Consider the following 27,895-nt stretch of genomic DNA (forward strand, 5'->3'; position numbering starts at 1 on the left):
ATGGACCTGAAGGAGCAATGACTTGCTGCCTCTCCCTCCAGAGCAGGAGTAGGTGTCAAAATAAGCTGGAGACAGAAGGTGCTACCAAGGTTTCAGCTGGGAGTGCACCAAAGAGCTTTGGATGAAGTCTTGAATCAAAGAACTCAAAAGCATGTGGTGAGGCATATTTTTAAGTGCTCGTGAGACTAACGTCAGTCTCCAAGTGACGATCATAAGTGAAAAATACATGCTGTAGTGACACAATTACGTAAAATAAAGCAAAGGGGCTTTTCTTAAGGCATAGCTCTCCACAGCGTCTCTTGAGAAGAGTGTGGAAAGGGAAAGATGGAAAATACAAGCTTTCCTTTCTTTAAAATTATAACAGTGGTGAATCTGGGAGATGTATAGCTCAGAATGGATGGCTTTTGCTGTTATTGCTCTGGGCCCAGTTGGAGGAACTGTTTCCCTGAGTTTTTTGTTGCTTGTTTATGCATGCAGCAAAGCACAGCTTATGGAGTCTCAGTTCTTCCCTGCTGACTGTCATGTTTTTACCTCCTTTGGCTGTTTGTGAGATGTTATCAATGCCTTTTATAGCTGTCATTCTGCAGGTAACTGGAGGTGGGCTTTAATCCATCCCTGTGTTTCTGTGCTTGGTACATTGTTGTTTTTGTCTGAGAGTCTTGGCTGACAAGCGCTTCCCAAGGGATATGCTCCGGATGGCCACACTGATACAAATGAAGCTTTTCATCTCCTGCAATGACAGTTCAAGCCAACCAGTCAGACCTACAAGGGAACAGGTTTAGAGGGCAGCTGTGTCCTCATGGCGACTGACAAGAAGAGGACGTCCTGCCGAGGAATGTGCAAACCAGATACCTGTCATCTGGTTGCAGTGACTGTGCACTTCATTGTTTTGATGCTGGTGTTCTTTGTAGTGCCCGTACCTGCCTGATGAGCAACGTGGTCACTGATTTCTTCTTGCAGTTTAAAGTTTTTGGCTGTATAAATACACTAGCAGAGTTAGATGAGCAACATCATGATTGGGAGCAAGATACCAAGGGCACAGCCTTCAGGCAGAACAGACAGACAATTTAAACCCAATAAATGAATGGAAAGGAGTGACTTCTCTGTCACCGCATATAAGTCAGTTCCAGGTCCCTGTAGGGCATAGTATGGAAAAGCAATGTGACACCTTCTGTGCTTGTCCCTTGGGATCCAGCTTGGTTCTGCTAGCTCAGAGAGGCTCTAGTTGTTAATCATGAGATAATCACGTTCAGCTTGAAATACAGACCATCTTTGGTAAGCCTGGAAAGCTATAATCTTTGAACAGAGAATTTCCAGAGGAAAAAGGGCAAATCTCCTCAAAAATTACCAGGGAAAGAAATGAAGAGGCTTAGAGTCACCAATAGCAGATATGGTAAAGGGCATAACTAAATAATTTGTGTTTGACTACCCCTGTACAACACAAAGGAGAGAACCAACTCTTTAAGTAGAAAACTGTATTTTTGGAACCCATGAGAAGACTTAGGATTTTATACAGCACATAGGGTATCTGTGGAACTTACTGTTGGTAGATAATACGGAATCAAAACATGAGCAGTTGAAAAGGAAAGATGTTTTTGTAACTTCCTGAATACATTGCATTGCCTAGGAGATCTAAGAATAGGATGTGTTGTATAGAGTAGAAGACTGCTGGTAACTCCTCAGAAAATACATGGATTCAATAGGAAGTGCTCTTTGCAAAGATTTTGCCAGTGCTCCTCATGGGAACTCCAGCATCCATTTGGCATTATGTTTTCAGAGACAGCCCATACTGCCTCACTCCCTGGGTGCTGTGATGTTTCTCCTTTCTTCTAGCTCCGAGGTCATGTTTTCTAGATCTCTTACTGTGTTTATAACTCTCCTCTTGACTTTCCTCAGTGGGCCTGTATCTTTCTTAAAACATAATGACTGACTATGGGACACAGTTCTTCAGCAGTGAGTTTTCACTGCACAGTAGAGTAGAATAATCTCCAGCTGATCCAGCCAGAACTATGTTGATTTTTTTGGATGACATCGAAGTGTTATTTTAGTTAATCTGTGAGCAACTACAACCACTAGATCCTTCTCTTGAATACTACTGCTTTGCATGATATTGTCCATTTGATGTTTACTTCTTTGTGGTGTCTTTTTTTGATTTTTCCAATGTGTGTTGTCTGTTCTAAATTTCATCTGTGAGTCATATATCTGTGTTTTATATCCATGTATATATAACTATAGGGAAATGTTAAGCCTGCAAGCACATGCATATTACTAGAATGTCTTTATTATTATATGTCTATCTTATTTTTCACAAATGTTAGTGTTAAAAAGCCTTAAACAATAGAAATTCAGGAAACTCCAAGTTGAAGTTGCAGTCTTGTCCCCACGGCGGTGCTGAAGTCTGTCCTGGAGGAGCTGGGAACATGGAGTCCTCTGCCTGCATTAGAGGGAACAGCCCAGCACCGTTTCTGCAGCAGAGCTTGTGGAAGCCTGTTCACGTGGTCGGTTAGTTAAGTAAAAAGTCAGTTGAGGGTAAATGTTAAATTGTTATTATGATTTATGGACCAGCTACCAGGCTCTTTTTCATGGTCTGGAATAGTATTTGGAATTAGTTTTGCTGGTAGATACTATCATAGTAAAAGTACGTACATCTATCATTTGGATGCGTCAGGAAAGGCAGGGATGAAGCTGTTGTCTGTACAGGTGCTGTGGCATCCCACAGAGCCGTACTGCTCACAGGTCTTCTGCCTTGTTCTCTAAGCTTACTGATGTCGAGCCATTAGGAAAACATCTCGTTTTAGGGCATGTGTTTGACAATGGAGACATGAAGCTTGCAGAGAAGGACACAGACTAGTTTTGACTTTGAACATGATTGCTCTGCCATGCATGGGATGAACGGAGGTAATGACCAGGGTCGGGGTGCAAGAAGGGGATCTATGATAGAAAGTATTTTGAAATAAACTGGTTGCCCCTTTGCCCTCCTGCCCCTGTAGCAGAAGTGCTTCTTAATCCCCCAGCTCAGCCCGGTGGTGAGGCCAGCCACGGTCAGGGCATCCCCGCAGCTTTGCCAGCTGGTTTTACCTGCTCGCTCCCCGCAAGGAGCCCCCAAAGGTGATGTCACTCCAGTACCGCCTTTCCTCCAACTCAGTGAAGAGGCAGGTGTTGGACAACACCCCAGATAGATGCTTGCAGACCAGGGTGTCGTGGTTTAGCCCCAGCTGGCAACTAAGCACCACGCAGCTGCTCGCTTACTCCCCCCCGCTGGGATGGGGGAAGAGAATCGGAAGAGCAAAAGTAAGAAAACTCGAGGGTTGAGATAAAAACAGTTTAATAGGTAAAGCAAAAGCTGCGCACGCAAGCAAAGCAAAGCAAGGAATTCATTCACTGCTTCCCATGGGCAGGCAGGTGTTCAGCCATCTCCAGGAAAGCAGGGCTCCATCACACGTAATGGTTACTTGGGAAGACAAACGCCATCATTCCAAATGTCCCCCCCTTCCTTCTTCTTCCCCAGCTTTATATGCTGAGCATGACATCATGTGGTATGGAATAGTCCTTTGGTCAGTTTGGATCAACCATCCTGGCTGTGCCCCCTCCCAGCTTCTTCTGCACCTGGCAGAGCACGGGAAGCTGAAAAGTCCTTGACTAGTGCAGCAACAACTAAAACATTTCTGTATTATCAACACTGTTTTCAGCACAAATCCAAAACATAGCCCCATACCAGCCACTATAAAGAAAATTAACTCTATCTCAGCTGAAACCAGGACACAGGGCCATGGCTGTGGTGTGCTTTCACAGCCCCTTCGGGGTTGCTGGCAGTTTTTACCACCACGGTGGTTTGGTCACTGGAGAAGCCCAGACAGGAGGCGTCCAAAGGCAGTGGGTGTCAGAGAGGAGGGTCGCCCAGGCTCGGTGGGATCCCTTCAGAGGGCGCTGATGCAGAAGGAAGTCTGTGCGTGGACATCAGTGGGAGAACATGAAACCTTCAATAGCTCACTATTGGTTGTTCTTAAGTCATAATAGATGTATTAATCGTGTAGAAATATGTTGTCGAGTTTGGAAAATGCCCTAGTCCTACTGTGCTTAGCATTCAGAGGGCTCTTCAAAGGGAGCACTGGAAACTTCTGTTGATGCTGTCAATTTAAAGAATGTCCTCCGGATGCCAGGTAACTCCTCTACAGATGTATAATGAATCACTTTGCTTAAAACAGACATTACCGTTGGATACTGGTCGTCTGCCTAAAACTCCTGGCTGGAGCCCGGTGAATTATGGCACACTTTCCATTGTGCTTTGCAGGAACTAAAGCGTTCTAGTCCCTGCTTTCTGCGCCAAGCAGAAGTGTGTGGAAATGTGCTGAGTGATTATTTTTTTTCTGTGAGAAACAAAGGATTTATGTGTCGCTTGCCTCCACTGCTTTAACTGATTGGCTTATTTCCAGGAGGAGATCTGATGCTGAGTGTATAAATTAGTGGCATTAAAGAAGTTGATCAGCCCACATGGGGACAAGGTTGACAGTGTGTTTTAAAATGCTAGGGGGCCTAGCAACCCAGTAAGCCTGAGGCTGGATTTGTTCTCCCATTTCAGTCCTACTTTCTCTGATCGTATACTTAGACTTTTACACGTGTTAACTGCTGCAATGCTACGAAGAGCCCCACTAGACCTAGTGCTATGCTCTGTGCCACGGCTGGTCTGAAGTAAATCATTGAGCCCAGAGTCTTCTGCAGTGGGAGCAGTCAGCACATCTCAGTTCAGAGGGCCACATCAGCACTGTTTGAGCTGGCTCACCAACTGCAGGAAATATCTTTGCAGAGTGAACTCTTCTTGGGATGGCCCCAGTCCAGCCCTCACTGAAGCTGGTGGAATTGCTCCCGTTTTCTCAACGGAGCTTGGATCAAACCGTCAACTTAAAAAAAATATCCAGTAATACTTTGCCAAAGTGACACGGTGCATTAATTTTTGGGTGGAAAACAAGTATCTTCCTGTTGTATTTTGTCTGTCCTCTTTCTTTACTTTTCTGCTGACGTGACTTTGGGATAGCTGTATGGAGATAGGTAGCAGTGAGAGTGTGTGAAGGCAAGGAGCAAAGCAGCCACCCCTGTGTGGATTGCTGGATGAGAAAGGTGGGATGTTCTCTTTCCCTTGTGCCTCTCAGTTATAGTAAATGCCGTTTTTCTTTTCCTGTTCATGAATAACAACTGGATTGAAAGCCTTGAGTTGCACAAAAGAACTACAGAGCTTTAGATGCCTGGCTCTGCTAGTAAAGCTCTGATTTCTCCTTTTTCAAATACACTCTCTTTTGTAATCTATTTCAAATCAGGTGAAAAAAATGAAATGGTGTATCAGAATTGTCCCAACCCTTAAAGCCAACGCACAAAGTGATTTACCTGCTGGAAGATGGTAGAGCACCATGCGGAAAACAACGCCCGTTGTAGGCATGAAGAAGGGATGGGTGATCATGAAAAAGTATTTTTGAAAACAATAAACTCTTTTTCCTTGAGAAGGGCTGGACATGATACAGCCCTTGGTACATGAACGCTGCCACCTGAGCACGGGGCTTTCCTCCCCCCCAGCTTCCCTGGTGCCTCCTGCGGGGCTGGCGTCCCTCAGTCTTTCTGCACCCCTGGGCAGATGCCTGTCTTGGTTTCACAAGTTGCCAGACAAGGGCAATTGTAGAGGTGCCCTTGGATGTGTTTGCCACATGTGCTATAAACTTGAGCGTCACCACTCATGCAGTTGCATTTAGGAGAGGCCGACGCAATAGGTTTTAAGAGTGTGGATGTTTTACAAAGGGTCTTACCTCACAAATGGAATTAATTTTAGAGTTTCCAGCTGAAGAATCAAAATGTAGTGCCTCTTTTTTTCTGTTCACTTTTTCACTATCATTTTTTGCTACAAGTACAGCTGATATCTTTGTGGTGGTAGGACTTGGACGCTCATGAGAGTGCATGGTATACAGGAGTGTTATATCCCAAAGAAATAGCTCAGAGATCTAGGAACCACAGCTGGCTGAGGTACTTTTCTAGCCCTGGTGGTGGGTTTTGGGAGGGACACTGCAGGGTGTTCATAAACCGAGTTGCTCAGCTCTGAAACTGGATTGCTCTTGCAGATCGGCAGTGGTGCAAGGTTATTACCTCAGAGGACAATTGGTTGTGCTTAGGGAGCAGTTAAGGACTTCTTAAGACAGGGATCTACTCTTTGAGGAGTGTGAATGAACTGAGCAGTTTGGGACATTTTATTTAATCTTCTATACTGTTTTGTCTGGTAAAGCAGCAGTAGTCTCAAATCCAAGGTACAGAGGTACAGAGTCAATCAGTCTCATTTGATGCTTAGAACTTAATTTTTAAAATAAAAATAATAATCCCCCCCAAAAAAAAAACCCAAAACAGCCCAAACAACCCCAAAATAAGCAAAAAATCCCACCAGTTTGCTGTTGCAGTGTAGACTGTGATGATTTTTGGTCAAGTTGCCCATGACAGGATTTCATTTGCCAGCTGGCCTTTTTGGCCTTTTCTAATGAAGGCAGTTGATTGCTTTCTGATGAGTTCGGTATCTCTAAGCAGCTACAACTTCTCTCTTCAAGCTGTTACTTTGCCCATGGCTGGGTCACTGTGCTTAACCTCCCAAACTTCTGCCTGAAGTGAAAAGAGAGGTTGGTAGATGTTTATAGACTATACAAATGTTATCTACTGACTGTGCCAAATATGTGACCTCTCTGCAGCAGAACACATTTTATAGGTCCAGTTTTCCAGTCCTGAAGTAATGGCACATAGAAGGAAAATGTAGAAAAGTTTTTGCTGACTATGGAAGGCAAAAGCAAACATTTTGTACCTAGACTTGTGGTGGTAAATTGAAGTGCCTGATTTTTTGTGACCTCATATTTCAACTACTTTTTTGCGCTTATATCTTAATAGGTTTGAGTTGCTTGGGATATTTTTCCACAGTTATAGATTGATTACTAGGGGTCAGTACTTCCCTTTTCCTCTGGAGCTATTTTGTGTTTTCCTTTGCTAGATAATTGACAAGGCCCTCTGAAGAATCTGTGTGAATTGGCAAGTGCAAGCTGCCTCCTTGTGTGGTTGTTTAGAGGATGTTTTACCCTCAACTTAGATCTCATGCTCTGGGCTTACATCATTTGTAAAATGTTCTCCCACAGTCCTGACATGCACAGAAACTTTGGCAATACTAGTGGACATTTCAGCTGTGAAAAGCCAATACTGAGGCTTTAACCAGCCCTGTGTTTTTGGGGCCAAGATACTATACACAAATTCCTGCAGCTGTAGGTAATGTTGTATTTCTACACTGAAGAGAGCACAAGTGAGTGACTCTCTCTCATTTTCCAGAACATAGAAAAGGATTTGATTTTATTTTAATTGCAGGTAGACCTTTAGATGAGGTCTGAAGATGTTTACCAGTTGATTTAGTTTGGCCAGAGTGGAGGTCCAGAAAACTGTTGAAACAGTTTTGGAACCAAAAGTGAAAAAAAAATTTAGTGATCTTTGCAGGGGCAAATAGCAGGGAGACAGGGAAGAATCAGCCTTCAGTTCAATCCAGCACTTGGTAGCTGTTCCCAAAATTTATTAGAAGAAAAGGGTTTGGGAGTGAATGCATCTGAAGACTTAGCTTTTTCATTGCTACTGATTTGGGTCCTCATCCAGAGCTTGCTGAAATCCAGTGGCGTTCCTGGTGTGCCAGAGTAGGTGTTAAACAGGGAACAGACAGCTGCAGTCCTGTACACTTTCATGAAGGTCTTATCTGCTGTCTCTGGTAGGAGAAACCACAGGCACTGTCGTAGCTGTCAGCTGTGCAACTTTCATGCTGATCCAAAATCTTGTCTTGGGACCTGTTAGGGCCATCTTCTGCTGAGGATTCAGGCAACCTGCCCAAGTTTCGACCATTGCAAAAGGTAGGGAGACATGCCTGGCAGGATCAGACTGCAGCCCAGGGAAGCGGTCGAAATGTTCCCCATTGCTCAGGGGCCCTAAAAGTGACCGGTGTCCTGGGCCATTTCTAGATGCCCGTTTGTCAGGGTTGGACTCAGCTGGCCTGCATGGAGCTGTGGTATTGATGCTGGGGGTGAGCAGCAGTGCAATGTATCTATCCTGTGACGTGGGGATGTGTTGTGCCAGGTAGTGAGCAAGATATTGGGGTTTCTGTTGGTGCTTGGTCCTCCTGTTAGTAAATCTACCACTTGCTGCATCACTGGGAGTGCAAACTCCCAGATATTACCTGATGTGTCTTTTCTCCCTCTGGGAGGATGAGGTTTTATTTACAGATCTCCACACCACTGTTGCTGAGATTGGTGTGCTTGTATACCTAGTGGATATTTGTGCTTAAGTGAGGCAATTTTTATTGTCACATTAATCTGTTTGGAGGACGCTGGAGGATTTGTGCAAGGTCCTGTTGAGGGTGGATGCAGCCCAGCATCCAGTGGCTACAGCTCTGTCTAGTCCTTCTCTCACTTCCACCCATGCGACTTCACTCTTAGCCTTTTCTCAGTTTCAGCACTACATTTCTTCCCTGTCTGCGTTGGATTTCCGTGTATGTTCCTATTTCCGTGTCACCTTTAATATTACTATAGTAGTTCTTTCACTGACTTTGATCTCCCCTGTTTCAACTCCTCCTCTCCACACCCCTTTTCTTGGACCTATTCTTGTCTCCCTTGGTCTAGAATTGAAATGATGCCTTGATTTTTCAAGAGGTTTTGCTTTCTTTAGCCCAGCATGACAAAAAAATCCACTGCATAGTCTCTTGAGCAGGTTCAGATCTTGCCATCTCCGGGTTCACATCCAGCGGTGAATGGGATCCTAGTGATGCAGGAGGGTGATGGGATGTGTCCTCGTAGTGCTTGACCTGGTGACAGCATCATCTAATTCTTTTTGGGTTAGCTGTGAGCTGTTCAAGACTATCGTTCCTGGGGAGTTCAGTGTCCCCAGAGGAAGGGGCTACTTTGGGAATTGAATGACTTAAACGATGCATGGGATTTGTTTCTTCCTCCTCCCGCCCCTTCCCTGATGAGCATAGCTTGTTTAGGACAATGTTTTTGTTCTTTTTTTTTTTTTAAGATGAATGAGCCTGGCCAGCAGGACCAAACTCCGGTCCTTAGGACACGTGAGCTCTTCTTGTTGCACAGCCTCCACAGTCCCAGGGTTATCCTCTCCGTGGAAATCCAGGCTATTTCCTGGAGCCAAGATGAGAGGAGGAGACCAGGGCAGGAGAGTGCTCAGGCGCAGGGGCTGTGGCAGCAGGAGGCAGTGACTTGCTGTCCCGTGGGGGACTTAAGGAGTGGGAAATGTCCTGACGGGGGAGCGCTGGCCCTGCGGCACGGCTGAGCCCAGCAGGACAGCAGCCCTGCAGGTGCTCGTACGAGGTGGCATGAGCCCAGCTTCACCTTCTTCCTCTGTGTGGCTGAGGGCAGGGCCTCCAGCCTTATCCCAGCCAGGCTGATGGCTCCCAGGCCATGGGCTACAGCCGGGCGGGCAAGCTCCTTCTGCCGCTCTTTGTTTTTAATGGGAAATCCCTTTCTTATCAAGCCTGGCACAGACTTCACACAAAAATACTGGTTTTGATGGATCAGCAGTTACCCGCAAAGCCATTTAAACCATTCTCTGATAGCTCCATCCTGGATGCCTTGAGACTCCGGCCGGTCAAACTGTGACAAGGAAACATAAATAGAAACTGGAGCTAACTAGAGAAATGGGAACAATGGGCAGTGCGGTGCTACCATGAGGAAAGTAATCAAAGCCTTAGAAAGCCCTGGTTTTAAAATCTCAGCTGATCCCCTGCATTCAGCATTAGGGTCGATAATCTTCTCTTTGCCTAAAGCCACATTTGTTTTAGACTGAATACTTTCCATATGGCTCTCTGGCTGGGCTGGTTCCTTTTGTATCCTTTGTCCCTTACAACTCTCTATTTTAATTCCAGTTGGAAGCTGCGGCTTTGACTGGGGGAGCAGAACTGATGGGCTGCAGCATCCCTCACGGCCACCCCAGGCCAGCGGGCTCTCGGTGCTCCGTGGCACACGGAGCCACTGAGAGGCAACCCGAACGGTGTGCTTGCACCGCAGCCCGGCGAGCCGCAGGCGCCCGGGAGAGCGTGACAGGTCGAGGGGAGGTGTTACTCCCCTCCGGGCAGGGCTGGAGCACTCAGGAGAGATGTCAAGATTTGGGGAGGTGGTGGCTACCTACAGCAGGTGGGCTACAAGGAAAGGCTGCGGGAGCGGGGCTGGCCCGGTCTGACAAACAGGAGGATGGGGTTACATCCCACAGCAGCCAACTGCTGCTTGACTGGGGGCTGCACGGAAGCCACTTCTGGTGGTGGCAGGCCACATGTAACGCTGTAACGCTGGGCAGCAGCCACAAGTTGCTATTTGGGAGGTTTGGGTTGGACATCAGGAAAATGTATCAGAAATAGTGTGGCCAGCAGGACTAGGGAAGTGATTGCCCCCCTGAACTTGGCACTGGTGAGGCCGCATCTCGAATACTGTGTTCAGTTTTGGGCCCCCCACTACAAGAGAGACATTGAGGTGCTGGAGCGTGTCCAGAGAAGGGCAACGAAGCTGGTGAAGGGTCTAGAGCACAAGTCTGATGAGGAGCGGCTGAGGGAACTGGGGTTGTTTAGCCTGGAGAAAAGGAGGCTGAGGGGAGACCTTATCGCTCTCTACAACTGCCTGAAAGGAGGCTGTAGAGAGGTGGGGGTCGGTCTCTTCTCCCAGGTAGCAAGTGATAGGACGAGAGGAAATGGCCTCAAGTTGTGCCAGGGGAGGTTTAGACTGGACATTAGGAAAAATGTCTTCACCGAAAGTGTTGTCAAGCATTGGAAGAGGCTGCCCAGGGAAGTGGTTGAGTCCCCATCCTTGGAGGTGTTTAAAAGAAGTGTAGATGTGGTGCTTAGGGACTCGGTTTAGTGGTGGACTTGGCAGTGGTAGGTTAACAGTTGGACTTGATGATCTTAAAGGTCTTTTCCAACCTAAACCATTCTATGATTCTATGATAAAAGCTTTTACCCTGGGCAGCTGGCGCAGCACTGAAGCCAGTCCAGAAGGAGGCTGTGCCATCTCCATCCTGGGAGGTTTTGAAGACTGAGCTAGGGAAAACCAGGGCTGGCCTCACGCAGTGTTGGAGATACAGTTTGTCTTTGAGCAGGAGGTTGAGAAGAGACCTCCAGGGGTCCGTTCCAACTTGAATTTTGCCCTCTTTCAGTTCTCCATGGTGGTGCTGTGAATGAAGGCTGTGTGCCTACATGATCAGTGACTAACGGCCTTTTGAAATCTGTGTTGAGCAACTGCGCAGGAGAGCAAGAAAAAGAAACCATGTGGGAGCAGGTGTTTTTTTAATAGAGCGCGTGACTGAGAACGTTCCTTGAAAAGTGGTCAGGGATCCTCATGAAAGCAACTATATTTATTGTATAGCAAAAAGCATTTATTGTTTGTTAAACACTTAGGACCAGATCCACTGCTGTGATCCAGCTAGTATACACTGCTGTGGCAACACAAACTGTCTGTAAAACCAGCTTAATTAGCTGATTAATCTGGGTTTATAGCTGCTTCGTTTTGCTGGAGTGGTGAGGAGCAGCCAGAAGAGAGAAGCTGCTGAAATCTGTGTGTTTAAACTGATGATCTGTCTCTCTGTAGGAAAAATAAAAAGGCAAGGTTTACCATGCTGAGCTGCTGCCCAGTTTTTCAGTAGAAAAGCAGAGTTCCCTGGGAGCGTGCGGTTCTCTGCGTATGTTATACACCTCATCAGCACTGAAACCTTGCGTTTCTTACAGGGATTTCAAGAGAGGCTCTGCAAACAGCTTTGTGAGTTGCTGTGATCCCTTCCAAAGGGTAATTTAATAGAAGAAGGTTTGTTGGGAGTGTGTAAGAAGATGCAACCTTGTCAGCAGATCAAGACCAGTGAGCAGTTTGTTTATAGAAGGTGTCTGTTGTGGTTTAGCCCCAGTCGGCAATTAAGCACCACACAGCCGTTCGCTCGCCCTCACCCCCAGTGGGATGGGGGAGAGAATCGGAAGAGCAAAAGTAAGAAAACTCGTGGGTTCAGATAAGAACAGTTTAATAATTGGGAAAAAGAGGAAAAAAAATTGTAATGAAAAGGAAAACAACAAAAGAGTGAGAAAGGAACAAAACCCAGGGAAAAAAACCCAAGCAATGCAACCTCTCACCACCCACCAACCGATGCCCAGCCTGTCCCCAAGCAGCGATCGCTACCCCCCGGCCAACTCCCCCCAGTTTGTATACTGAGCATGACGCCATATGGTATGGAATAGCCCTTTGGCCAGTTTGGGTCAACTATCTTGGCTGTGCCCCCTCCCAGCTTCTTGTGCACCCGGCAGAGCATGGGAAGCTGAAAAGTCCATGACTAGTGCAAGTATTACTTAGCAACAAGTAAAACATCAGCGTGTTATCAACATTATTCTCATCCTAAATCCAAAGCACAGCACTATACCAGCTACTAGGAAGAAAATTAACTCTATCCCCGCCGAAACCAGGACAGCGTCACTGAGCAGAAATATTGGAAAAGGACCTACTTTTGGTGTATATAGGGACATGCAGACATCGATACATACTTAAAGTAACATGTTTAAGTGCTGTCATGAATAAATATGAGCTGAACTGGTGCTGGAAAGAGGATCTCACTATTGCTCTGACAGAAAGTACTTTGGGGACTGACAGAAAGTACAGAAATCTTTTGTTGTGTGTCCAGGTCTCTGGCAGCTGGTGCTGGCCCAAGTCTTGTTCTCTTGACATTGCTGTGATTGCAATGACTGGCTTAGCCAGCGAGTAAGAGGGTTTGAATACAGCGTGTAACCTCTGTGCTGGCAAGTTCACGCAACCTTGTGCTTGATGAAATGGCATTGCTAGAAGAGACTGAGAGAGACCTACTTTGAGTGTGAAATGTAAAAGATAAGAGGCAAAAAATCGCTACAAGTGTGGGAGATCTCAGTCCTGGCTGGTGCTGCCAGCACCTTTCTTCCTGCTCTCTGCTCTGCTTGCAGCCTGCACAGTAGCATGGTGCAGGTCATATGCAATGGAGAACGCCACAAAAACTGGAGATGCCGTTCAGAGCAACCAAACTGGTTGCTTGAGTAATCCTTGCATCAGTGTCACTTCTTAAAAGAACGCTGCCAACTTGCCAGCAAATATAAAAATAAACGACTTGCATAAGGTACCTGTTACAGTGCTGGATGCTCAAGGGATCGTATAATGGGACTTTGGGAAGTCAAGAGTTGAAGCATGTGCAGAACAGACGTGGTAAATACAAGGCTGTCAGAGAGCAGAACCATTAGTGATGGGTTTAGAAGAGAATCTGCTTTTAATGTGGATAATGCTTTCTAAAATAAATTTTAAAAATAGTGAAATGGTTCTGTGCTTTGTTTTACACTGACCTTTAGCACTTGCCAAAAAAATAACGTACTGGTGTGCCTGAACTAGGGAAAGGGGATTTAAAAAAAAAAAGATTAAACAAAAAAGCTACAAGACATCCCCAGTTTCTGGCAGGAGTCCTTGTATTAAGATATGTTTTTACTTTCAGTGTCTTGCACTCGTCTGTCTGAAGAGCCTGGGAAAAGACGCTATCAAGTATTGTACATCCCGCTTGGAAAACTTGTTGTTACTGCAGTTGGGTTTTGTAGCAAAATTTAAAAACTATAAAATTATGCCTTTTATTCGGATGTTATTTCATAGATGTGCTTGCAACAGACGTATGTGGGATGCTATACGTGTCACGTGCTTCATAATAACTGCGAAGGGTTTTATGTGTGTGTCTTTGCTTATTTTTTGAAGAGAAGGACATGCCAAACAGACCTCTGAGAGTGCGCGCCCAGTCTCCAGACGGAAAGTTATCTTTTCGGTGGAAGCCACCTTATGGAGCAGGCTTCAGGGGTCCACGCAGCAGATCCCAAGGTTACCTCCGTGGGTATGGAGAGAGCAGCCGAAGGATGAGCTATGCTCCGCTGCTGCAAGAGCGGCAAAACCAGGAAGCGAGAAAACTAGGTGAGTCAGAGTTCCCTGATAGCATCTAGCTGAGCTAGCACACTTCTGTAATCCCCTGTGGCTGCTAGGTGATCACAGATCACATGTTGTAGCCATCAAGATGACTTCTTCCTATAAATGAAAATGCTTGCTATAATTCCATTCTGTAACATGTTCTTAACAGAAAAATACGATGACCAGGGTAGAAACTGTAGCAGAACTTGATGCTGTGTGAAAGACACACCATGTGCGAGTTACTCATATTAATAGCAGAGGGAAGGACTGGGGAGAAGAGCCATAGCTCAGATTCTCCTTGCATGCAGTGGGACTGCTCTGAAATTCTTTTTTTTTTTTTGTCTTCTTGCACTTTGTGTCCCTACATTATTTCAGGCCAGTGGAGAAAAAATTAATGCTTTAATTAAATGTATCCACGCTTACCATTAAAACTGTCATAGGCTCCGTACTAGAGTGTTACACTCGTGTATCCATGTTCTCTCCAGTTCCTTCATGAGGTCCTGGTCACTAAGGGCTCCTGAGACAGTCAGGTTGGCCTCTTTGTGCTCCCTGCCCTGCCGTGCTGTGATGGTTTGCACTCGTGCCCTAGATCACCTGCCCTTGATTTAAAGGATTTCCCATCTAGCGGTATCAATGGGGTTTGCAACAGTTTTATTTCCCCAGAGGCTGAGCATTTCCCTTTGAGCTATTAGTGTCACTTGCCGGTGTCATGGCTGACCTGCCTCTCTCCTGCTGCCTGAGCTCCTCTCGCCCGAGCGGGTGCTGGGTCTGCACTCACGAGACTTACTTTGCTCCTGTGCTGTTCAGGTGTGTTTGCTCAAGGTTAGGCTTCTTTCTCTCAAAATCTCTCCTGTAGGCTGGAAGCCCATCCCACAGTCAGTCTGGTCTTGGGTTACAAAATGGGTGATGATTCCAAAATCGCACGTGGCTGCCAGAATTCCTGGCTTTGCGATGTAAATGTCTATCTCCCCTTCTGCTTTGTGGGTTTTGTATTGAACACACATCTTTATCTCCGTTTCTCCAAAGAGAGGGAACTCTTCAGTCACCTTTATCAGTTATTCCCCCTTTTCCTAACAGGAATCTCGTACTTATTTCTCATCCCTTCTCTAGTATTCAGTTTTTCATCTTTCTATGCACCTCTTGCTGAGGGGATACTCTGGCGTCTGTGCCGAGGTGACAGGGTCGAGACACGTATGTGTGGGAGATGCTCTCCTGGTTGTTTGATGCCCAGCACGTACCACTGCTCTGCAGGTTGAGAGCCTGTCCAGGCAGTACAGAAGTCAATGGAAATCTTGTCACGGACTTGGTGGGAGTTCAGTAACAAACTTAATCTTGATGAGAAATACTGTGTAACATGGTTTGGAGCATCTACTTCTTGTTTTCATTACTTTTATACTATGTTTTTTTAAAGAGGGAGAACGAATGTTGTTTAAATAATCAAATTATCAGGAGAAGAACTCAATCCTAGAATATAGGACTCTTGTAATGATCTTTTCAGGTTAACAATTTGCTTTCCTGCTTCTAAAATTCCAACTTTACTGTTCTTACTGCATGCATGTTGAACCCTCTGACATAAATGCTGTGACTCTAAATAAGTTAACTTTCGAGTAAGTTTCTCCTTTTTTATCTCAGCAAAGAATAAAACAGAGTTCTGCCTGAAAAGACTAAAATTTTTTGCAATGAAAAAGGTTACAGGAAAGCCTCTGTTTTTTCCCTGCATGTACAGCCTCTGAGTCAGTTCATGTGGTTTCGCTGCCATCAAGGAGCTCCCAAGGACGGAGCCAACCTGTCTATAGGTCATCTTTAACTAAAAGAAAAGTCACAGGTATGTTTCTTTCACATCTGCTGTCAGTTCATGGAGACATTTGAATGCAATGAGATAGCTTTGTGATTTTTAGACTGCAAACCTTTTGGTGATGGAGCTGCTAGGTTTTTCTCTGTGCATTAAAGAGCTTAACGGATGTCTCCGATTGCTTCTCTAATTCAAGCAGGATTAATAAAATGATACAACTCTGCAACATGGTTGGTTGGGTTTCTGTTGTTTGGGGTGTTTTTGTTTTTTTTTAACCTCCTCCTCTCTCGCTATTGGCAAATGTTACGCACTGCTATAAATGCATGAGAAGACTTGATTAAAACAAATCCAGGACCTCCACAATGGTATGCCTTCTTGTTAGATCTCTACCACCTTTTCTGAAGGGTTGATTTCCAGAAGCCTAAACCTGGTCAGCAAAAGTTTTCACTCTTTTGGAAAGAAAGCATTACATACCGCTGCCAAGGTTAAAAAGGATGAGCGAGATTCTGAGTCATCTCCATGCCAGCACCGCTTTCTCACCCCCTCGCATTGCGATGGGAATGCCGTGAGGGTGGCAGAGTGTTTCAGATATTTTGATGGTGATGGAGAACACCTTTGTCAGAACTGAGAACCGTGGTGTATTGAAATCTCACCTCACACCTTTTCTGGAGAGGTGATGCCATCCACTTCTCATGCTCACTTTCTCTCTTCAGGTGCTCCCATTGCAAAACTTTGTGAATAGGTTCCCTAAGCCACTTCTGAGCAGTAGATGGGTCCTCTCAGCCACTTTTGCATAGTAGCTGTTTGGCTTGGAAAACCTGAAATTGTCTGAGAACCCTCTACATTAAAAACCTGATTGGAAGAAGTGAAATGTGCTTCCCTGCTGCCTGCCTTCTGTGCAGGCAGTGCTGGGTTTTGAGGTAACATGCCACCCACAGAAGAGAAGGGCAATCTTTCCTTGGACTTCAGTCATACATAAGTAAGGTCCCTAGAGAGAATCGTACTCCAGAGTTTACTGGCCTCTTTCCTTTCCTGAGACATCAGTATTTTTCCAGTGTTACTCTTCTGTAAAACTTGGGCTGGAAAGTTGTGCCTTGTGCATTCTGTGAGACTTGGGAATAGACACTGTGACACTAATAGGACAAGTAATAAATCTTTCATGGGGTGGTAGGTAGACTAGACTGGAAAAACTCTCATGGACAGATAGAAAAAGGAGCCCTATCAAAATTAAAAACCTCAAAAAAATCAAATTAGTCTCACTTAATTTTAAAGTTTGTAAATTATTTGCAAAAGATACTTTGATATGTCGAAACAGCCCACTTCAATGATTTTATTTTTTCTTTCATTTTTTAAAATTTTTGCCTTAATTTTTGCCTGCTCTCCAGGCAGCTCTAGTAGTGAGTTTGCCAGAAACGATGAATGTCAGTATGTTAATAAGACATTTGCTGTAAGTAACAGTTTAGGGACTGATAGAATATTGAAGGACTGTGGAATATATTAGTACTCTGGTCTTGTAAGCAGACAACTAACAGAAGAAATGATGTTTCCATGGGGTACCATCAGTAATCAATGTACTTGGTTTTCCACAACTGCTGTATTTGTTACTCATCTGTGCTGTGTGTGTATTATAACATCAGTTGAAGACAGTTACTGTTTTTTATGAGAACTCTGATGTTGTTATTGATATGCTATTTTGTTTTGCCATTTCAGAGGAGGAAGAGGTGGAGGTGGCACAAGACATAACTGTTCGAGTTATGTCCTCTCAGTCTGTGCTTGTTGCTTGGACAGACCCACTGTATGAAAAACAGAAGACTGCAGCAAATAGGTAGTTAGCCCTGTGTTTTCTTTTCTGAATGCATACTGAAGGTGAACTGCTGCCAACGCACTACTGATTGCTTTTGTATTTATTTAATGCATGGTTGGTTATGAGAATAATTTAGCTTAGGGCATAGGAGTTTGCATATCCCTACCTATGACAACGTCTGGCAGGGGATGCTTCAGAGAAGCTGTTAGAAACCTGACGTGGGTGGATATGGGGTGATGTACCCTCCTTGCCTCCCTGCACCCTGGTCTCTAGTATTTAGAGGTCTGTGTAAGTGCTGGACTACAGGGGTTTAGATCTCTTCTGAAATGTTGTCAGCACCAACTGGGGATATTTTGCTATTCAAATGCTGGTATATCACCATGGTCAGCAAATCCCCATGCGTGCATGGGGAAAGAAGGGCTGGGAGACAGGCCACAGCCCACAGAGGCAAGGTGTTGAGTTGGATTGTCAGAACAGACTACAGCTTCAAGAAAACCATACGGCAGGTGAAGGAAGCATCACTGCAATGGGAAAGGTGTCCATCAGTGAACCCTGCATCCACTGACCCTCCAGAAACCCCATGCAGCTGAGGCTGAGCAGGTCGGGGGCTCCCATAAGCAGGAGAGCTTGGCTCGCAGCAGCATGCCGCAGCAAGTGGAGACCAAAATAAACAGAGAAATGGGCTGGAAACTGCCAAAGGTCTGAAAGCGCTGGATTGTGTTGCTCAGCCTGGGAACACTGAAGGACTGTGCAACCCGGCACTGAAACACCCCGAGGGGCACAGCAGGAAAAGTGGTAATTTTAGACGTTCTCAGTTTCCTTGTGGAAGCGGTTATCTGGGCAGATATGTGGGAACCAAGCCACTGGCACTGCTCTGGGAGCATGGAGCTCCCAGCCGTTTGGCCATGCTCGTGGCCATGGGGCAGCAAGATGGTGGCATGGAGCCCCCGGGATGCCTGGCTTGGTTCGGAAGGCCCTGCAGCTTCCCTCTGGGGCAGGGGGTGTTTTGAGTAAAAGGCTGGAAAGAGTGGTCCGTCCCTTGGGGTGAAAGCCATCAGACTCCATTAGAGGAGGGCACAAATGTTTGCTTAAAATATGCTGGCTCTTGGTGGTGGTGGTACTTTGTTGTTTGCATTTTGGTAGGTTCCCCAGTAAGCCCCAGCAGGCTAACTGAGCGGAAAGCAGCCCCATCCCTCTCTGGTTCTGCTAATGCTAGATTTCGACATATGAATTTTTATTTTTATGTGTTTCTAACCCCAGGCAATACAGTGTTCGCTATCGGGAAAAGGGGGAATCAGCAAGGTGGGATTACAAGCAGGTGTCCAACCGGCGGGCACTGGTGGAGAATCTGGTGCCGGACACCATGTACGAATTTGCTGTCCAAATCTCAGAGGGAGAAAAGGAAGGCAAATGGAGCGTGTCTGTTTATCAACGGACCCCAGAGGCAGGTATGTATTCAAAAGGTCCTTGGGGTAACACAAGTCTTAGGGTTTGAGCTGTGAAATAGGGCTGGCTTGAGGGAAAGCCAGAATAAGTGGTTGCCTGGGGCAGCAGAGGGTTGGGAACATGGGAAAAGCCTCGGTGCTGCTGGCTGTGTCCCTGCAGCAGTGCCTCGGAGAGCACACCAGGGCTGCTCTTGTGGCGTGATGAGAACAGGGGGAGATGGTTTGGGTATTTCTGAGGGTCGGGTCAGCACCTTGGACCCCTGCAGCTGGGTGTGCCCCTTCCTTTGGGAGGAGCAGCCTGGCTGCTGTCCCTCTCTGTGGGCAGCAAATTTAAATCCTGGCTCCACCAAGGAGAAGCTGCGGGGCCCCTTTGGTAAAGGGAAGTGGTCCATAACAACCGAATTGCCACGTCGTTCCAGCTAAGCCACAATAGCAGTCTCATGCAGACAGCCTGTTCCTAAAAGTATGGAATAAAATTTCACAACAGGAGTCTGATACAGAGATGTAATACAGGCACGCATGGACCTGAGCCATGTGTGCTCTTCACAGTTATCTTTGAAATGGCTGTATAGGAATTTCTGCTGTGAGAAGAAGGAGCAAAAGTTGTATGCTGTGTAGGTCAACTTTTCTTACTTGCCTCTTCTGCATATGGCTGTTTCACAGCTCCTGCCAGCGCACCTGAAAATTTGGATGTTTGGCCACTAAAGGGGAAACCAACCTCTGTAGCAGCATCCTGGGATGCTCTCCCAGAGACTGAAGGAAAAGTCAAGGGTAAGTCATCACTGTTGGTTTTTAACTCCCTCAAGGAGCTGGTCTTCTCGAAGCCAGACTGTCGCTCCACAGCAAGCTGGAACCGCTGACTGTGCCAGGATTTTTTCACTTGTTAATGGCTTATGCCCGAGCAAGATTTTCTTGTTTCCAGCCCAGCGTCTCCGTGCCACTGCTGGGAAGCCATCATCACCGTGTGCCTGGGATGTCACAGAGCTTCCGGGGGTGTCATGCATGCATGCTTACCTCTTCTTCCGTTAATAAGCAGGTCGAAACAGAGCTCAAGAAGGAAGTTTCCCAAAGGATTTCTAACAGTTAGGTGAAGAAGGAAAAGTTGCGTAGTTGCCAAGAAAGTGAGTGGGTTTATGTTGTGTTTTATTTCTAGTTTATCGTGGAAGGAAGGCCTCAGTTTAAGAAGCAAGCGCAAATCGTGATTTCAACAGATATCACGCATAAGCCTTGTGTACTATAGCGTTATTGTACATGGTCATAAGCTAATTTGTCAGTGGCTATTTACTTGCACAAGATTTAAAAAAAAAATCTTTCTGGGATTTTTGTTTTCCCTTTTCCCTCTGAAAATGAGCAGGCTGATTTTTTGGCCACCTCCCGTTCTCCAGTGGTTGATGGGACTGTGTTCTCAAGTTACACAAGTTTCTGGAGGTGCCTTATCAGCACTGTAGCATCTCAGGATTTAAAAAACCTTTAGCCTGGAGGGAAGTGTACTGTGTCTGCATACAAGACCTACTTTATGTGTTCTTCAGGGCAGTGGTGGAATTCCTTCCTCTTTGAAGTCAGTAGGAGTCTTGCCAATTGCTTCAATGGAGGAGATGCAATTGTGTCCAAGAATTATTATTTCTTAAAGTAGGGTCATGCAGGCTTGTTATCTGAAATTTCAAATCTGCTCCTAATTTTGAGCAGTCTGTAGCCCTTTGTCCATTTTTGTCTGCTGATCTTTAGATAATTCATCCAAGGCAATTATTTTAAAGATACCTGATATTCAAGGGCTGAACGCTTATACATGTCTAATATATCATTGTTTTTCTTGAGTATGAAGTATTGGAGGAGAGGTCTTATTTTTAAACTAAATAAATGACAAAAATGATATTTATACTGGCTAAATGAAATCACTGTATTAGCACTTCATAGTAATTTTGATAGCACGTGGTAATCAGGAATTTTTGTCTTTTGGTCCTTTTGTTTTTCAACTCTGTTCTTTTATATATTTATACCACATATTAAAGTAATGGAAGAAAATGCCTTCCAGTAGCCATTTAGAAGTTACAACAGTGCCTCTGCAATTAAAGCAACTCCTGTGTATCTTAAAGCAAAAAAACCCCCCAATCCAAAGCTTACCATGTCTTCTAATACATTTATTTTTTTTTCAACTGAGCATTAAATGCATTTACATGATATTGATGATTTTTTTTCTTGTTTTGGTGACCTATGCATGGCTTATTTCTTAACACAATGAATATGGGCTAGTTTTCAGAAAAAAATAAGTTTCCTATTTTTAAAGCTGTTATTATGTTCTAGAGTTTTCCCATCATGGCACTGTGACTCCTCAAGTAATATTGTGTTTCTTTGTGTCAAGAGAGAAAACTGGCAGCCCTTGGAATTTATTTTCAAAACCTTGTTTTGGTCCAATACCTGTGCCTCCTACAGAGGATTGAAAAGAAAAGGAAGCCTGCACATGGCTGAGATCTTACCTGCACTCCTTGGGAGTGTAATGGGAAGACTCCTCTTCATGCCTACAATTATTCCTGTAGGGGCGAAATTTCTCTAGAATTATCTTTCCTAAATAAGAACCTCAATCATCCAGGCATGAATTTTACCTACTGGCCTGTAGGTTACAGCTAAAACCCCTCTAAGCAAAGACTCAGCTGGAAACACTTATATTTGACTGCAGTAATATTGTTTCCAAGATTAAAGTAAGTGCTTTGCTGTTTTCATGGGGATGCCCCTCATGCTCCAGCACTGCTGAGGAATGAGTATATGGCCTTTGGAGCTGGTAGAGTTTCGCCACAGTGGACTGGCAGAGCTGCTTTTGCATGACTAGGGTCTTAAAGTACAGTGCAGTTATAGCTGTGTCAAGGCTCTGTTGGAAATGTAGGATAAGGAAGTAATTAATAGTAATGAATAATGTAATCTGATTTTAATACTGATGTCTTGAACGATAATTATGTGAATACACCATTTTGTTCTTCTTCCAAATAATTTCAGGGGGAAAGAAAATTTTTTAACATTCTTATTTGCTGTGGACATAGCTACAGTCAGCAACGCAGTTGTGTGTTTTCCACCATTGTGAGCAAGTTATGTTTTGGAAGAATATTCTCTGGATCATGTGTTGTTGATTGCAAATATCTTGGTAGCTAATCAGTAAGTTAAAAATTTCTCTTTCTCTTGGGAAGTCTAAAATCTGCTCGTGGTTTGTCAGCTGTAACAACATGGGTATTCTGATTGTAGTGATCCACATTACCTAACATTTGCACAGTCTTTCAGACTAGATTTCCACAAGTAGTAGGACAGTGTGTATTTTCCTGGCAATGTTCATACATATTTTCTGCCTCCAGTGTATTTTCTCTTTGTAGGTTTCCTCTGTTATTTCTGATTTAGGTCAGTTAATTTTTTCAGAGGACTCATTTTTTTCCCTTTATTAGCTGGTGTCCAGAAGCAAAAAAAGGTCTCCTGGTGCAGCACACCAAACCACGCAGTAGTTGGTGCTGTAACTTTCTCATGTCCCCACACCTTCTCTGGAAGTGCGCATGGCTGTCGTCCGGCTCCTCTTGGTGATGCTGCACTCTGATGGGCATTGTTGCTTATGTATTTTTACAAAGGTATAGCTAACATATTCTGTCTCAGTCATTAGGTCATTGATGTGATTTGGTTTTGTCTGTTAAGATGAACAAGTGTTCAATTTACCTACATATATATGTATATCTCTCTCTCTCATGTCTTTATACTCCAGCTGTTGACTCGGCGTGCATTGCTAGTGTATTAATTTTAGTAATGCACGTTCTAATTCATCCTACCCATACAGTCTGTCCGCTGGAAACAGGACTGTTTTCAGTTTCCTCCTTCCAACCGTCTGCCAAATCATTTCAGAATACATTCTTTCATACGCCCCGGCTCTCAAGCCATTTGGAGCAAAGTCCATCACCTACTCTGGAGCTACAACATCAGCCATAATAGATGGTCTGCAGGCCGGGGAGCGCTATATTTTCAAAATTCGTGCAGCAAACAGGAGGGGACCAGGTCCTCAGTCTAAAGCCTTCAGCGTTGCCATCCCAGCAGGTGAGCACCAACCCATGCACTGATTGCGTAGTCCGCCCATTCTTGCCTTGGTCCCAGTTACGTTAATTCTTACTGACTTAGCTTCCTCTGCACTCCATCTAACCCGTGGGATTTTACGTCCTTAATACTGTTTCTGTTAGCTCTTTTCATCACTATCTTGTCCAAAGAGATGCTTGTAGATAAGTGTTTGTCACTCTGCAGCATATAAAAGGACATTTTATGGACATTTTAACATCTTAAATAAATGCATACCATACTCTATTTCCTGCATGAAAACACTATGTGCTCTTATTATCCAAAGGCCAAAGAATGCAGTGCTTTGGGTCTTTGGTTGCATTATTCCTTACAACTCCCACTCTTGAAAGTCACTTAGAGTAGCTTACACAGACACTACTCCTTGCATTTGCTTCTTGCCAAAAAGATGCTGTTATGGGGACAGAAGATTTGCTGAGTTAACTAAAAATGTGGGCCACAGCCTCAGATGGGATAATGCAGCACCATGCCATCAACATGACTAAGCTGTGCTGAAGATTTGGTTCCACTGATAGGATGTTGCAGTCCCTGCTTTTAGATGTTTGATTTTAATTGCTCTAAGTTTTACCCAAGCTACAATAATTCCACCTTCCTACAAACCAAAACTTACTCAGCCATACTTCACAGGCTGGTTAATACAGAAATAATTATTGTCTCATATTCTCATAAGTTGTTTTGTTCTTGCTACCTGGCTGGTTTCTTCTCTTGGTCAGTTTTTTGTGCTTCTTCTATTGTTGTGAATAAACACTTTTTTTTCCCCCAGCTGCTCATGAGGATTCAGTTGCTCAGCAACAAGCAAATATTCAAGATAATTCAGAGGCTAAAAAAACTGGGAATGCTGGCTCATCTCCTTCTCAAACTTCTTCTGTTTCTTCAAAAGTCCAGCCATCGCTTTCCTCTAAGCAGTCGTCTGTTCGTTCACCTGATGTTAGTGATAAAAAGAGTCTTCTTTCCGAATATAAGAATAAAATCTTGACTCGAGGGGTCCTAAGTAAATCTCAGTTACCTTCTAGAAAGACAGGAGAGCTGGAACCTGATCTCCAGTCCACTGAGGTGACAGATGATCACGATTCCTCCCAAGAAGCTCCAACGATGCCACCAGAAGCCCAGGATCAGAGGAGGAATATTAGACCCTTGTCCCCTAGTCGGCCAGTCCACCCTGTCCTTGCCTCAGGGAGGACCTCTGTTCGAGCCCACACATCAGAGGTGTCACGGCAGACAAGCACAGAGAAACATGAGCCACCAGCACTGTTACCATCGTCAGCACAACGCTTTTCTGCCTTGTCTGTTCCTAAATACACAGATAACGAAACAAAGCAACTGAGGCAAAGCAACACTAATGTGCCTTCTAAAACCTCTTCCTATCCTCTGCCTGCCAGAAATAATGATCTTGTTGGTAATGTGGAAGGAAAGCCAGACCCCATGCTGGTGAAAGTGTCTTCTAAAATTTCAGAGCCTAGTCGCCTGGCTTTGCCATCAAATCGGCAGTCTGCTATCTCTCATGAGGTTGTCCCAAGCCATCCCAGTAGGTCTGGCTCTCTAGGTCATTCACATCAACCCTCTTCCAAATCAGCAGATTCCCATGCTCGTGATAGCCATAATGAGTTTGACAGTGAAGAAGCAAAGGACAGAGCAGGACAGCCCAGTTCTAGGTCACAGCAAACAAGGCTTCCCTCAGGCTCCAGTTCTCACACGTGGAAGGATTCGAAAGTAGCTGCAGTGGCAGTCTCGTCGAGGTCTGCTGTTTCTAGTCACACTTCACCTCACTCTCGCTCCTCCACCAGTGCCAAATCTGATGGAAAGGATGTTGATAAGAATTATAGGGAGGACTCAAAAGATGAAAACCCCTTATTTCCTTCTCTACCCTCTTCCAGGCAGTCTTCTTCAGCAATCTATTCCAAGAGAAGAAATCCTCAGGTCGATTCTGATTCTCATCTCAGGGAGACACACAGTGAAAAGTCACCCCGCTCTGACTCAGAAGAACAACAAGGTCGAGCGGCTGCTCCAGAAAAGCATTCTCTTTTGCAGTCTTCTCTTTCCAAACATAAGCCTGAAGAGCAGAACAGTCGAGAGGTAAAAGAAATGCTTGCTCTATCAAAACCAAGTGTATCTTTGCCTAAAAAGACATCCCCTTCTCATCTTCCATTGGAGAAGACCTCCCACTCAGAGTCTCCACAGAGAGCACAAACCAGTCCTTCCTTACTGCATTCAAGGGGCCGGCGCCTCCCGTCTCACATCTCATCCCAGAGTAACAAAGAATTGCAGGAAGGTGATGATGAGGACGTAACAGAAGGCAGTGACAGAGCAAGCAGCCACTCTGTGTTTCCTAAAGAGGTGTCCTCTTCTAGGGGATTACCTGCATCTTTCTCTCAGGGAAGCTCAAGTTCATCTCTATCAAAGCAACAGCAGCCAGGTTCTCAGGTACCTTCCTACAAACCAAAACTTACTCAGCCAGACTCCAGTTCTGCCAGTGATACAGCAAAAGACAACCGGTATAATCCAAGGCTGTCATCTACTTCTTCGAGACAAGCTCGTCCTTCATTACCTACTCACTCAAGGGTGGCTACAAGAACAGTGTCCCAAACAGAGAAAAAATATGGCCTGTTGCCCTCAAAAATGCCCAAAGCTGAACTTCCTCAAAAAGTTCCTTCCTCCTCTTCATCTAAATCTCATCAGTCAGTTTCTAATGAAGAGGATGATTATTACAGTGAATATGATCAGAAAGAAGTGGAAGAGAAACCCACATCTTTGGCAGCAAAATGGTCCCCTTCTGTTTCTAGAGGTAACAAAAACACATACGATGACACTATTAGCAATAAAAGGAAATCTATGAACGCTCTTCTACCTCACAAAGTAAGCTCTGAAGAGGAAGAGAAGGAAAAAACTCCAACATTAAAAATATCTTCTCCCGAATCACCAGGAAGCTCTGCCATAACATCACGGATTACTCAGTCCTCTAACAAGCATACCCTATCTAAACCAAGCTTTGTCTGGCCACGTTCTTCTGTATCTACCACCACACACACTGTTTCTCCAACAGTTTCTTCTTCCACTTTGTCCCCTCGCCAGCGACTGTTGAACTCCAGGCTACGGAGCCCTTCCCAGCGGCAATTTGTTAGACCTCCTTATAGACAAGGTATCTTGTCTTTGTTGTAGTAATCTCACTGAATTGTGTTTTTTCCTAAGATCAGCAGTTAAATGAAAAGTCCTCCATCAGAATGCAGGTTCAGTTATTTAGTATAATGTATTACTTTTTATTTTGGTGGTTCTCAGGAAGCCCAGTTCTTGAGGACGTTGCCTAATGGGTGTAATGTGGTGCATCAGACCTTTGGTCCTGTGGTCTGATCTGCGCAGGATCCCATGATCCACAGAGGAGATGACAGAGTTAGTTACTAAATTGGAAAAAGGGCTATTTTCCTCATTGAGCAATGACTTCAGTGAATGCTTACTGAAAGCGCATTTGTACTCAGAACATGACAACCTCTCAGGTATATTGCTCTACATTGTATGGATTACTAAAAGGCTTTTGTAGGTTATGGGGTGCTACCTTGCCCGCACCTAGGCAGTAAGGTGTTTCCTCGTGCTGTCCTGGCATTCTCTGTTTTCTTTAATTAATTTTTAAGCCACTTTCGTCTTTTTTCTAAGTGACAGCTCAGGGTTGCACATTCCTGTTGAGGACTGCTTACATCACAGTCAGGCCCTCTAATACCTTTATGGCTGTGATTTACCCCAAATGTTAGAGGTTTGCTTTCTGGCAGAATATCTGCTGATGCTGCGTAGTGGAACAGAGGGTCCACTACACGTCAAGGTGTGTCATCTAGTGATTCCCCATGTCACCTATGGAGAATCCCAGACAGTCTCAGTCTCAGTGACTTTGCTAGGTAGAAATATTTTTTCTTCCTCCAATGCATGGACATCCAAAATAGTATTGAGTGACCTGAGTGTTTTAGTAAATACCTTCTATGCTATATGTAAATAACAATGTTTTGTTCAATGTGGCCTCACTGTTATGCAGTGAGGACCATGCAGCGGGGCTATTGTATTTGCTATGCTTTAGTCAGTGTTGTGTAGAGGTCCACCAGCTTGCAGAGCTTTAAGATGGGACTGGACCTTAAATAATACCATGGAGGATGAGATGCATGGCATGAAAGAATAACAGATTTCTCCATGGAGGTTGTGTACCAGCTTACTGCTAGCCATGCAATAGCTGAGGAGTGTTCAGTTTATTTTTATATATATATATATATGCAGTTAATATATGTATATATTTTCATATATATGTTTCTGGAGGCAAGTTTCTGAGCTAGGATGTGAAAATTGCTGCCGTTTCTGAGCTGGGGGGGGCTGCAGCTCAGTGCCACTGCTTCTCCACTTCTAAGCTGAGTGTGCCTCTGTGTAGCAGTGTTTTTTCAGCTAGAGAAGGAGAGTTCTTCCTTTTACAGGTTAAAAAAAAAAATTGAGGTAATTCCCATCCCCTCTCCTTTCAGTTTGTCACTACAGCTTTGTATAAGGATAGGATTGAACAAGTGGTTGTGTTCAATAATGATTTCTTCCCTCACCCCTCTCCTCAGATGTTTACAAAGATCACAAACATTTTAATGGCTGTAGTGCCATCTAGAACTGTTGCCCTGCTTTCTTAAAAAACCAAGAGGGAATAAAGAGATCAAATAAACATGGCAGAAACAAACCATGAGTGTTTAACCTCTTCAGAAGAAAGCATTTCAGATGCTTGTGTCAGCTGCCGGAATCTGACAGTGTCACAACAGTTGGTGCAAGCAGAAAT

General features: G+C 44.7%; 1 protein-coding gene and 1 long non-coding RNA gene across 2 annotated transcripts in view; both read left to right on the top strand.

Annotated features, from left to right (window-relative positions):
- FNDC1 (fibronectin type III domain containing 1) overlaps positions 1-27,895 on the top strand; it is a 78,559-nt gene that overhangs the window by 18,984 nt on the left and 31,680 nt on the right. Inside the window, exons 2-8 of the mRNA XM_072856195.1 lie at positions 13,776-13,985; positions 15,706-15,804; positions 17,482-17,596; positions 18,836-19,023; positions 19,684-19,791; positions 22,891-23,079; positions 23,876-26,248. Coding sequence (XP_072712296.1) covers positions 13,776-13,985; positions 15,706-15,804; positions 17,482-17,596; positions 18,836-19,023; positions 19,684-19,791; positions 22,891-23,079; positions 23,876-26,248 — 3,282 coding nt within the window. The remainder of the gene's footprint in view (positions 1-13,775; positions 13,986-15,705; positions 15,805-17,481; positions 17,597-18,835; positions 19,024-19,683; positions 19,792-22,890; positions 23,080-23,875; positions 26,249-27,895) is intronic.
- On the top strand, positions 19,811-22,880 carry LOC140649259 (uncharacterized). The gene is made up of 3 exons (XR_012041542.1): positions 19,811-20,141; positions 22,009-22,164; positions 22,446-22,880. It is a non-coding gene; the product is annotated as an uncharacterized lncRNA (long non-coding RNA).

This window comes from Ciconia boyciana, chromosome 3 (assembly GCF_034638445.1).
Source record: "Ciconia boyciana chromosome 3, ASM3463844v1, whole genome shotgun sequence".
Classification (NCBI taxonomy): Eukaryota; Metazoa; Chordata; class Aves; order Ciconiiformes; family Ciconiidae; genus Ciconia; species Ciconia boyciana.